This window comes from Mobula hypostoma, chromosome 22, assembly GCF_963921235.1.
Source record: "Mobula hypostoma chromosome 22, sMobHyp1.1, whole genome shotgun sequence".
NCBI classification, from domain to species: Eukaryota; Metazoa; Chordata; class Chondrichthyes; order Myliobatiformes; family Myliobatidae; genus Mobula; species Mobula hypostoma.
Genome location: NC_086118.1, coordinates 25,489,496 through 25,502,612, shown reverse-complemented (window position 1 = coordinate 25,502,612; position 13,117 = coordinate 25,489,496). Strand labels below are relative to the sequence as shown.

The window sequence follows — 13,117 nt, the reverse complement described above, 5'->3', positions numbered from 1 at the left end:
ATGCCTAAAAGCTGGGCAGTCTTGCTGCTCCTACCTTGTCTAGGCTAGGGCACGAGAGGGTTTGGTCCAGTGAGCAGCTGTCACCAACCTCCACTCACTGATGGGACAGAATGACTTTGCAGGACCTCTGGGCCTTGCTCTATATCCACAGTTTTGGCAATATCCCCATCGCTTTTACAGCATGGAAGGTGATTTGGCCCACAAAGTCTCAAAAGAAACCCCACCTGCCCATTCTATAAGACCATACAATATAGGAGCAGAAGCAGGCCATTCGGCTCATTGAGTCTGCTCCGCCATTCAATTATGGGCTGATCCAACTCTTCCAGTCATCCCCACTCCCCTGCTTTCACCCCATACCCTTTGATGCCCTGGCTAAGCAAGAACCTATCTATCTCTGCTTTAAATACACCCAATGACTTGGCCTCCACAGCCATTCGTGACAACAAATTCAACAGATTTACCATGCTATGACTAAAGTAATTTCTCTGCATCTCAGTTCTAAAAGGACATCCTTCAATCCTGAAATTGTGCCCTCTTGTCCTAGACTCCCCTACCATGGGAAATACATTTGTAACTTTGCCACATCTAATCTGTTCAGGCCTGTTAACATTTGGAATGTTTCAATGAGATCCCCCACCACCTCCTCATTCTACTGAACTCCAGGGAATACAGCCCAAGAGCTGCCAGACATTCCTCATACAGTAACCCTTATTCCTGGGATCATTCTCATGAATCTTTTCTGAACCCTCTCCAATGTCAATATATCCTTTCTAAAATAAGGAGCCCAAAACTACACACAATACTCCAAGTGTGGTCTCACAAGTGCCTTATAGAGCCTCAACGTCACATCCCTGCCCTTATATTCTATACCACTAGAAATGAATGCCAATATTGCATTCACCTTCTTCACAACCGACTCAACCTGGAGGTTAACCTTTAGGGTTTCTTGCACTAGGACTCCCAAGTCCCTTTGCATCTCTGCATTTTGATTTCTCTGCCCATCTAATAGTCTGCCCATTTATTTCTTCCACCAAAGTGCATGACCATACACTTTCCAACATTGTATTTCATTTGCCACTTTACCCATTCCCCTAAACTATCCAAGTCTCTCTGCAGGCTCTGTTTCCTCAACTCTACCTGCTCCTCCACCTATCTTTGTATCATCGGCAAATTTAGCCACAAATCCATTAATACCATTGTCTAAATCATCGACGTACATCGTAAGAAGCAGTGGCCCCAACACTGACCCCTGTGGAACTCCACTGGTAACTGGCAGCTAGCCAGAATAGGATCCCTTTATTCCCACTCTGTTTTCTGCTGATCAGTCAATGCTCCACCCATGCTAGTAACTTCCCTGTAATTCCATAGGCTTTTATATTGCTAAGCAGCCTCATGTGTGGCGCCTTGTCAAAAGCCTTCTGAAAATCCAAGTACACCACGTCTGCTGCATCTCCTTTGTCTACCCTGCTTGTAATTTCCTCAAAGAATTGCAGTAGGTTTGTCAGGCAGGATTTTCCTTTCAAGAAATCATGCTGGCTTTGCCCTATCTTGTCATGTGCCTTTGGTACTCCGTAATCTCATCCCTAACAGTCAATTCCAACAACTTCCTGACCACTGATGTCAGGCTAACAGGTCGATAGCTTCCTCTTTGCTGCCTTCCACCTTTTTTAAGTAGCGGAGTAACATTTGCAATTTTCCAGTCATCCAGTACAAAGCCAAAATCTATTGATTCTTGAAAGATCATCGTTAATGCCTCTGCAATCTCTCCAGCTACTTCCTTCAGAACCCAAGGGTGCATTCCATCAGGTCCAGGAGATTTATCTACCCTCAGACCATTAAGCTTCCTGAGCACCTTCTCAGTCGTAATTTTCACTGCACAAATTTCACTTCCCTGACACTCTTAAACATCCAGTGTACTACAGATATCTTCCACAGTGAAGACTGATGCAAAATACACATTCAGTTCCTCTGCCATCTCTGCATCTCTCATTACAATATCTCTAGTGTCATTTTGTATCGGTCCTATATCTAGCCTCGACTCTTTTACCCTTTATATACTTAAAGCTTTTAGTATCTTCTTTGATATTAGTCACCAACTTCCTCTCATAATTCATCTTTTCCTTCCAAATGACCTTAGTTTCCTTTTGCAAGTTTTTAAAAGCTCCCCAATCCTGTCTTCCCACTAGCTCTAGCTTCCCTGTATGCCCTCTTTTGCTTTTACTTTGGCTTTGACTTCACTTGTCAGCCACAATAGTGTCCTTCTTCCCTTCTCATTTCTTCTCATTTGGAATATATCTCTTGCACTTACCTCATTTTTCAAAGAAACACCTGCAATTGTTGCTCTTCTGTCTTTCCTGCAAATGTCCCTTTCCAGTCAACTTTGGCCCGTTTCCCCCCTCATGCCATTGTAATTTCCTTTGTTCCACTGAAATACTGACAAATTCGATTTTATTTTTTTTTCCCCCCTCAAATTTCATTGTGAACTTGATCATATTGTAATCACCATTCCCTAAGGGTTCCTTAACCTTAAACTCTCTTATCACCTCCGGATCATTGCACAACACCCAACACCCAATTATCAACAACAACCTGTTCTAAAAAGCTTTCCCTTAGACATTCTACAAATTCTCTCTTTAGGTCCAGTACTGACATGGTTTACCCAATCTACTTTCATGTTAAAATCCCCAACGATTATCATGACATTGCCTGTCTGACATGAGGTGGTAACATTGGACTCTGCCTCAGACCAAATCATTGTATTGGAGACCTACCTGCAGATTCCATTTATGATTATCTCCATAAATATAACCAGTTATACATTACATTTCAGACTTTGGGGGGGGAAAAAAAAATCTTGCTTTGTTGATGCAATTGACACTATTTTTCTTTGACATGTTTCCTATTCTCAAAGATGAGGACTTGCATGGAAAAGCCGTTCTGAGTGTAGATGTCCTTCTGGTCCCATTGAAATTGCCTGTTTATTAAAGGTTATTAGGAGCAGCATGGTAGCATAGCGGTTAACGTAACATTAATACTGCAACAGTGGCCGAGAATCAGTTCCCACTGCTGCCTGTAAGGGGCCTGTAGGTTCTCTGTGACCACGAGGGTGGGGTATGGGGTTCCTATGGGTGCTCTGGTATCCTCCACATTCTAAAGACACATGGGTTATTTGGTTAATTGGTCACATGGGTATAATTGGATGATGCAGGCTCATTGGGCCAGCAGGGCCTGTTACTGTGCTGTCGTGGTTTATTTATTTATTATTCCTCCTGACCCCATTTTCTTGCTTTTTCCACTTAACCTTTGACTCTCTTACTAATTAAGAACTATCACCCCTCATGTTAAATATACCCAATGACTCGGCTCCCATACCTGTCTACCATAATGAATTCCACAGATTCACCACCCTCTAGCTAGAGAAATTCCTCCTCATCTCTGTTCTAAAGGGATGTCCTTCTATTCTGAGGCTGTGCCCTCTGGTCCTAGACTTCCCCCACCATAAGAATATAAGAAATAGGAGCAGAAGTAGACAATCAGGCCCATTGAGACTGCTCCGCCATTCAAAAAAATCATGGCCATGGATTCGTCTTCACCTAGTCTGCCTTTTCCAAATAACCCTTAATTCCCCTACTGTGCAAAAACCTATCTGACCTTGTCATAATTATAAATACTGAGGTTGCCTCCACTGCTTCATGGGGCAGAGAATTCCACAGATCCACCACTCCGGGAAAAGCAGCTCCTCCTCATCTCCATCCCAAATCTACTCCCTTGAATCTTGAGGCTATGTCCCCTAGTTCTAGTCTCACCTACCAGTGGAAACAGATTTCCTGCTTCTATCTTATCTATCCCTTTCAAAACTTTATATGTTTCTATAAGATCTCCTTTGATTCTTCTGAGTTCTAGTGAGTACAGTCCCAGGTGACTCGATCTCTCCTCATAGATTAACACCATCTCTGGAATCAACCCTGGACTCAGGAGCGGTAGTTTGTTGGACAGGAGACAATATGATGAAGTGGGGCTTAAAGACCAGCGAATCCTGTGAGTGTGGCGAAAGGGTGCAGAACATTGAACACGTTCTGCGCAACTGCCCACTCTCACCGGATTTAGCTGACAGTAACTTGCTCAACATTAACCAAACAACACTAACTAGAGTGGCTGGCTGGCTGTCTGGTGTCACAAGCTATGACGATGATCTCTGGAATCAACCTGGTAAACCTTCTCTGCACCACCTCCAAAATCAGTAAGGAGACCAGAATTGCTTGCAGTACTCCAGGTGCGTCCTCACTAGAACCCTGTACAGTTGCAGCATAACCTCCCTGCTCTTAAATTCAATCCCTTTAGCATTGAAGACCAACATTCCATTTGCCGCCTTGATAGCCTGCTGCACCTGCAAACCAACCTTTTATGATTCGTACACAAGCACTCCAAGTTTCTCTGCACATCAGCATGCTGCATTTTTTTTTACCATATAAATAGTAATCTGCTCTTTGTTTTCCTTCCAAAGTGGATGACCTCGCATTTACCAACATTGTTACTCCATCTGCCAGACCCTTACCCACTCACTTAATCTATCTATACTTCTCTGCAGACTCTGTGTATCTTCTGTACAATTTGGTTTTCCACTCAATTTAGTATCATCAGCAAACTTTGATACACTACACTCAGTCCCCTCTTCCAGATCGTTAATGCATATTGTGAACAGTTCCGGGCCCAGCGCTGACCCCTGTGGCATACCGCTCACCACTGATTGCCAACCAGCGTAACACCCATTTATCCCAATTCTCTGCCTTCTATTAGTCAACCAATCCTCTATCCGTGCTAATACTTCAACCCCAACTCTATGCATCCTTATCTAATGGAAAAGTCTTTTATGCGACTCCTTATTAAATGCCTTCTGGAAACCCAAGTAAGTAGCATCCAAGTGTTCCCCTTTATCCACTGCACTTGTTATATCTTCAAAGAACTCCAGTAAGTTTGCCAAACAGGACCTGCCTTTGCTGAATCCATGCTGCGTCTGCCTGATGGATCCATTTCTTTTCAGATGCCTCACTTAGGATAGCTTCAAGCATTTTCTCAGCTACAGATGTTAAACTAACTGGTCTATAGTTACTGGCTTTTTGCCACATCCTATTTTTGAACAGTGGGGGTGACATTCGCTGTCTTCCAATCTGCTGGAACCTGCCCAGAGTCTAGAGTGTTTTGGTAAATTGTCACCAAAGCATCTTTAACTTCTGCCATCTCTTTCAGTACCCTGGAATGCATTCCATCAGGACTAGGGGACTTCTCTATCTTCAGGCCCACAAACGTTTATTCAGCAATACCTCATAGTGATAGCTATAGTATCAAGGTCCTCACCTCCCATCGCATCCAGAACATCTCTCTTTAGCACTGTCCTCCACCATGAAGACTGACACAAAATAGTCATTCAAAGCTGCAGTCATTTCCTCATTGCCCAATATCAATTCCCCCCTCTCATCCTACATTCACTTTAGCCACCCTTTTCCACTTTATATAGTTATAAAATCTTTTACTATCCATTTTTATATTTTGTGCTAATCTAGTTCATAATCTAGTTTCCCTTTCTTTATTGCTTGCTTAATGGTTCTTTATTGCTTTTTAAAGTTTTCCCAACCTTCCAGTTTCCCACTATTGGCAACTTTGTATGCACAAGCTTTTAGTTTGATGCCTTCTTTTATTTCCTTTGTTATCCAAAGCTGGCTCTCCCCACCCTTACTGTCCTTTTAACTGGAATATACTTTTGTTGAGTATCGTGAAAAATCTCTTTGGAATTCTTCCACTGTTCCTCAACTGTCCCACCATATAGCCTGTGTTCCCAGTCTACGCTAGCAAAATCCTCCCCCCCCCCCCCCATCCCATTGTAGTCTCCATTGTTTAGGCATAATACACTGGTTTTCGATCAAATTATTGCACCCTCCATTATAGGAAGCATCCACTCTCGGGCTTCCAATATTCGATAGGTTTCAATGAGATCCACCCCTCTCATTTTACTAAACATGAGCTGCTTATTGAAGTTAATGTAAATAAAGCCAGTCCAATGTTTTTAATAAAAATACTGACATGCCTCTCCACTTGAACTAATGACAGATCCAAACGTGAGCAGGAGGTGGCTGAGCTGAAGAAAGCTATTGAAGAAGAGAGCAAGGTCCATGAGGTTCAAATTCAGGATATCCGCCAAAGGCACAGCACTGCTCTGGAGGAACTGTCAGAACAACTTGAACAAGCCAAGAGAGTCAGTACTGCAGAACTTAAAGTGTACTTTGAAATATATTCACAGAATTTAACACTGGGACCGGGGCTTGGCTCATTAAACAGTACATGCAACAAAGCATTTGGTAGATGTCACATTTACAATACTTAAATCAGTTACACTTGCAATCCTGGGGCTTGTCACAAATGTTGGCCTTAGATGTATATGACTGTGGCATTATGTGGTTTTAGGAGATGCTCAATTATTATTGCATGAATAAAATTTTCCTCAGTAGAAAGGTTTATTTGCTCAATGCTCATTAAAAATTGAACTTTTAAACTTTGGCTACAAGTGAGATCTTGCATAAGTAACTTAAATTTTCTTTTTCATAAACAGCACAAAGCCAACTTGGAGAAGAGCAAACAGAGCTTGGAAAATGATAACAAGGAGTTGGCTGGTGAAGTTAAGAGTTTGCAACAAGCAAAGGCTGAATCTGAACACAAAAGAAAAAAGCTTGAATCTCATGCACAGGAGTTGCAAGTTAAGTTTGCAGAAAGTGAAAAGACAAAGTCTGAACTTTCTGATAAGGCCTACAAACTTCAGGTAATGACATAGTGATCTAAAATTTATAGCAACTGAACCACAATAAATGGTTCATTTTCTGTGCTTTGAAGTTGGTTGGTTTGTGTTTGGCCTAGGACCTCTTGTGTCAATGGTGTATGTTGAATAAAACAAGTACTTTGGCCTTTATAAGCTCTAGGAGGACAGTGATTACAGAAGTTTCCTTTTTGTTAGCCAATCTGCATCAATTGGCATGTACTTTTTTTTGATATTGTATATTGGCATCCCTAGTGAATGTTCATATGGCAGAAACAGTTCCTTTTTTTTGTTCTAACTGCTGCATGGACCAAGCATTGCTGAACAGGAATTTTTTATATGGCCTGGAAACTGAGCGCATTTAGTTTTTTGTAATGTATGCTATGAACGTTCAGACTAAAAATTGAAAAATCACATACTTTATTAATTGAAGGGTATAATGATATATACAGTATAATAAAGTCTTTCGCATTTCGTAAACTTTTTCTAGCTTCGTCCGATTCCAGCTACGCAGCAACAAAGGCCATGTGCACAGGAGAATTTCAGTTACCGTGCGGCCACACACTCGCGCAGCATAGAGGGAACAGTGGATGGAGTCATTAGCAAAGGGCAATACTCTAGAGAGGCTAGGTTGGTTTTGCTAGGAGTGAATCTGTTGTGTACTTATTATGTTAATTTGATTCCAGATTCAGTTAACTACTGAAAGTTATTTTAAAAAATACTTCCTGAAGGTTTTTGTTAGAATTCTAAGAACTTTTTAAAGATATTTCATCCTATTATCTGAAAGCAGTAATGCACAAGTTCCATATTAAGGCACTGGAAGTCTTGTACTTGTTGCTAAGTATTCTATCAAACAGGCTTTCTTTTGCAAAGATGTAAACATTGTCTATCTATCCTCCCCTTTACTAGAATGAATTGGAAAATGTATCAGGACTTCTTGAGGAGGCTGAGAAAAAAGCAATTAAACTGACCAAGGATACTGCCAATTTGGAATCAGCACTCCAGGATGCACAGGTACATGAATTGACACTTACATTTTTAAAGTGCAGTTTTCTAGTTGGGTGGAAAGGAAGTGGATCACTTCAGATAATTTATGAATAATAACACAGAACTGTATGATTATAAATGGTAATCTTGCATTATTTCCCTTTAAAATCAGCTTTTTCATGATGAACTGATCCATTTGTTGAGAAGATTATGCACATGTTTCGATGATCTTTGGATGGCACCTTAAATGCACCACATAACTGAAACCTTACTCTTGAATCAGGGAAGCCAGCTGTCTCTTGCCTGTTTCTATTTTGATTTCCTATCCTGATCAAAATGTCCAAATGCAAATTGTATCATAAAGTGCAAACAGAAGCTACTGATGCTAGCAATCTTATTAAAACAGAAAATGCTGAAATGGGTCATGTCTAAGAAGAAAGAAAAGGCATTAATGTTTCAGACGATGTCCTCATCAGTATTAGACCATAAGATATGGGAGCAGAATTGGGCCATTTGGCCCATCGAGTCTGCTCTGCCATTTAATCATGGCTGATCCAATTTTTCTCTCGGCCTCAATTTCCTGCCTTCTCCCCTTGTCCTTTCATGCCCTGACCAATCAAGAATCTATCAACCTTTCCCTTAAATATACATGAAGTCTTAAGTCTCCATAGCTGCCTGTGGCAACATATTACATTGATTCACCACCCTCTGGCTAAATAAATTCCTCCTCCTCTCCATTCTAAAAGGATGCCCCTCTATTCTGAGGCCAGGTACATAACCAAGATGCAATCTTGGGGTGATTACCTCCCTATAGCTCCTGTCCATCACCACCTCATTCTCCCAATGACTTGAAGCTCATCGGGCTGCAGCTCCAGCTCCTTAATACGTTCTTTCAAGAGCTGTAGCTTGGTGCACCTGGCACAATGTGTTTATCTGGGAGACTGGAGGTCTCTGAGACTTGCCACATCCCCACACAGTACAAAATGCCACAGTGTCATTCTCACTAACCTACCATACCCTAAGAGATGAGGAATGAACAAATTATAACAAAGATTAACTTGGGAGATATTTTACCTCACCCAAACCTAATCTCGCCCAGGTCTAGTGAGCCAAAGCCACTGTAAACATTGGCACACTCAAAGGAATATCTGCTCTGTTTGAACCTTTTTATTGACCATTCCTAATGATCTCTCTTGCTGATTGGTTGCTCCTCAACTCAGAGAAACTGCTGCAAAGTTCTGCCTTTAAAATCTTGATCACCGTCCTGATTGGGGGAAAAATAGCTCTTTTTACACACTTCCTGATGTTGATTGTCCGACTCAGAAAACCGCTGCGAAGCTCTGCTTATTACATCTTGAACGCAGACCTTACTGAAGGAATTGATGGCTTAAGAGAGATTGTTTGCAGAAATATACAATTATATAAAATTATACAGTTATAGTGTAGGAGACAGTTAACTTTTAAATGACCTTACATCAAATTTGATACGTCATCAATCCGAAACATTAACTGTTTTCTGAGCATCTTCAGCAATTTGTTTTTACTGCAGCTATTTGCTTGTGCTCATACTCTGGGTACAATTAAGGTTTGCATTGAGTAATTGTACCTTAACCAACAGAAGGCCAAGGATGAAGTTGCAGTGTTTAGATGGAATGAACCAGATTCATTTGCACTGGTTGATTTCTAGTGAAAGTCTCATCTACCCTAAAAGTGGGTTTTTAAAAGTGAGTGTCAAAGAAATAGTGGAAAGAATTCTTAATTTTGCTAAGCTTACCACAACTGGTGTCTAATCACTAATCATCTTTTTGATTTGAATTATTGCACTAATTTGGCAATGAGATGTTTAACTACCTTTGCATTGTGCTTGATAGGAACTGCTCCAAGAAGAGACACGGCAGAAACTGAACCTCAGCAGTCGCATTCGACAACTGGAAGAAGAGAAGAACAATCTCCAAGAGCAACAGGAGGAAGAGGAAGAAATGAAGAAGAACCTTGAGAAACAGTTGGCTGCTCTCCACATGCAGGTTAGTTTTTGGAGGAAACTGCTGCAATGGTTACTGGTCCTTGACAAGTAGGTTCTGTATGAATATCTATTAACGAATTAAACAAACCGTGAACTGCTTTACTGCAAGTTCAAATAAAAATAATCAAAATGCTTTAAAAAGGATGGATAGAAAACTTTTTTTCATCCTGTTTAGTGAAGAATATCAGACTGCAAATTATTCTGGAAAAAAATAAGAATTTTTAATATTTTGCCTTGTCTCCAGGAAGTACAACTGACTTTGTGAAGTAATAAAATATTGGAAATACAATTTGACAGTCAAAATAACCTTTTTAAATACTCAGACCCGGCATAGTGCTGATTTGTTACAATGCAGTTGTTCAATTTATTTAAATCTTTTAAATTGACAAAAATTCATTCTAACACTTAAAACTTCTCAGGAGCAGCCACCTTTACACTAAACATTCAATCAGCCAATGACAGTGCTTTGCATATGCTCTGAGCCTCTCAGCCAATCACGTATTAGTTCATGCTCTGCCTTCCCTGCATGTGTAAACATTCTTGCTCCCTTGCCAATTGATTTGCATTTTTTTCACTCATAATGTCTGGAAAACGGCCTGCAACTTCCAGTGAGGGTAGTACAGCTAAGATGTCTAGGAAAAGCACTAGCATTGATGTGAAACTGCAAGTGATAGGATGTTTGGAAGCTGGTGAGCATCAGGTTGATGTAGACATCTCTGAAATTGGCGACATCAACAATCAGAACAATTATTAATAAAAAATAGATAAGATAAAAGCTTCTGCAACCACAACCTCAAAATTATCATCAATAAAGCTGACTCGTTTAAGGAGCCATTTACTTGAAAGAAAATGGAAAATCGACGACATGTACAGATGGATGACCAAACACGACGAAACATTCAACACACGTCAATGTTGCTGGTGAACGCAGCAGGCCAGGGAGCATCTCTAGGAAGAAGTACAGTCGACGTTTCGGGCCGAGACCCTTCGTCAGGACTAACTGAAGGAAGAGTTAGTAAGAGATTTGAAAGTGGGAGGGGGAGATCCAAAATGATAGAAGACAGGAGAGGGAGGGATGGAGCCAGCAGCTGGACAGTTGATTGGCAAAACAGATATGAGAGGTTCATGGGACAGGAGGCCCAGGGAGAAGGAAAAGTGGGGGGGGGGGGGAATCCAGAGGATGGGCAAGGGGTATAGTGAGAGTGACAGAGGGAGAAAAAGGAGAGAGAGAAAATGCATGTTAGGGGAAACATTTCCCTATGCCAGCTGATAACGGAAAAGGCAGGAAGCACCTTCAATCATATTCAAGAAGCTATGTCAGTAACATTCACAGCCAGCAGAAGTTAGTTTGATAGATTTAAACAGTGCATTAACCTCCACAGCGTACATATCGCTGGTGAAGCAGCTAGTGCAGACAACAAGGCAGCCCAGGATTTTCCTGTAACATAAAGGCCATAATGGAACAGGATGACTATCCTCCCGAGCTTGCCTTCAATGTGGATGAAAAGGGCCTATTTTGGAAAAGAATGCCGCCTTGTACTTTCATCTCCCGAGAAGAGAAACTTGCATCTGGGTTCAAGACTGCAAAGGACTGATTAACTCTCTTGCTAGGAGGCAATGCTAAAGGTGACTTTTAGTTAAAGCCTATGAGTGTGTATCATTCTGAAACACCATGAGTAATGAAAGGCATATTAATGTCAAGTCTACCAATGACTTGAAAATCAAACAAAACAGCCTGGGTGATGATTGATGTTTTCCAAAATTGGTTTGTTTTTTTGTCCAGCAGTGAAGCAGTATTGTGAGGAGCAAGACTTTGAACCTAAAACATTATTGGTGCTTGATAATGCCCTGAGAATCTAGACACTCTTTGGACCTGCATTCCTGTAGAAGTGGTTTACCTTCCATCCGACACCACTTCATTACTCCAACCAATGGATCAAGGAGTAATATCGAATTTTACCTTTGCACATTCAAGCAACTTGAAGAAACAAAAGGTCAAGACGAACAATCCAACAGGCAATTTTGGAAAAACTACAATGTCATGAAAGCTGTAGAAAATATCAGAGCAGCCTGGGATGAAGTAACTTCAAACTGCATGAACAGTGTGTGGAAGATGCTAAGACCACAAGAATGCAATGTCGTCCTAGGATTTCAGGTGGAACCGGTCAACCAAAACTTCATTGACTGGCCAGTGAAGCGGGACTAGAGGTTGTTGATGATGGTGATGTTGAAGAGTTACTCCATTCTCGTGTTGAGAGGCTTAATAACAAGGAACTTTGAGAATTGGCAGAGCAGCACATCCTGGGTGGATCTGAGGACATGGATGGAGAAGAGGAAACACCAGCAAGAAACCTCGCCACAAAACCCCTCAGCGTAGCATCACAACGATCTTGCAAATCATGGACCAATTCATCGATAATGACCCTGACTGGGAGTGAAGCAATAAAGCAGGAGTATTCTCGACATGATTTCCTGCTACCATGAACTGCTTCGTGAGAGGAAACTTAAGAAAAGGCTGTCAAATCTCGACGCCTACGTGAAGAAGCCAAAGTTAGAGGAGGACTCGTAGCCTGGTCCCTCCTCTAAAATGTAACACGACCCATTTTCCTCCGCTGCTGCAGTGTTTTGCTGTTCTACTGATGTACATGATAGACCTATTTGTGTGCTTGTTATTCCAGAAATTGTTTATACATAAAATAATATACATTTCCGGTTTGATTTTTTTAATCAGGGACACATCTCCATTTGCATAATGGATCAACGACTCTGCATAGCGCTCCACCTCTGAGGAACATATCCTCAGTGTTAAGCAGGGTCAGGGTGTATTATTTAATTTTTATTTTTTTTACTTGCAATTGTATCCTTGCAGTTAAGAGCCAAAATCATGGCATAATGAATGTATTTCTTTGAATTCCAGAAATTGCATTGCATAATGCACAGTTGCACAATTTTATGCAAAAAAATTACCAATGTAATTTTTTAATTTCAGCTGGTTGATGCAAAGAAGAAAGTGGATGAAGATGTGGCAACGATAGATGGCCTAGAAGAGGCCAAAAGAAAACTTCTGAAAGATGTGGAAGCTATCAATCAACGCTTTGAAGAAAAAGCAGTCGCCTTTGATAAAATGGAGAAAACCAAAAACCGTCTACAACAGGAACTTGACGATCTGTTAGTGGACCTTGACCATCAGCGTCAAATTGTCTCCAACCTTGAGAAAAAACAGAAGAAATTTGATCAGGTACTTTTGGTTGACTGAAGTGTACCTCCATTGACTTTGTTAAGCTCAAAATTATTGTAACATA

General features: G+C 41.0%; 1 protein-coding gene across 9 annotated transcripts in view; it reads left to right on the top strand.

Annotated features, from left to right (window-relative positions):
- Positions 1 to 13,117, top strand: part of LOC134360227 (myosin-10) — a 168,274-nt gene that overhangs the window by 133,207 nt on the left and 21,950 nt on the right. For all 9 annotated transcript variants that reach the window (XM_063074315.1, XM_063074314.1, XM_063074313.1 and 6 more), the window contains 5 exons: positions 6,106 to 6,250; positions 6,605 to 6,811; positions 7,715 to 7,819; positions 9,664 to 9,816; positions 12,805 to 13,053. In XM_063074315.1, the coding sequence (XP_062930385.1) occupies positions 6,106 to 6,250; positions 6,605 to 6,811; positions 7,715 to 7,819; positions 9,664 to 9,816; positions 12,805 to 13,053 (859 nt within the window). The remainder of the gene's footprint in view (positions 1 to 6,105; positions 6,251 to 6,604; positions 6,812 to 7,714; positions 7,820 to 9,663; positions 9,817 to 12,804; positions 13,054 to 13,117) is intronic.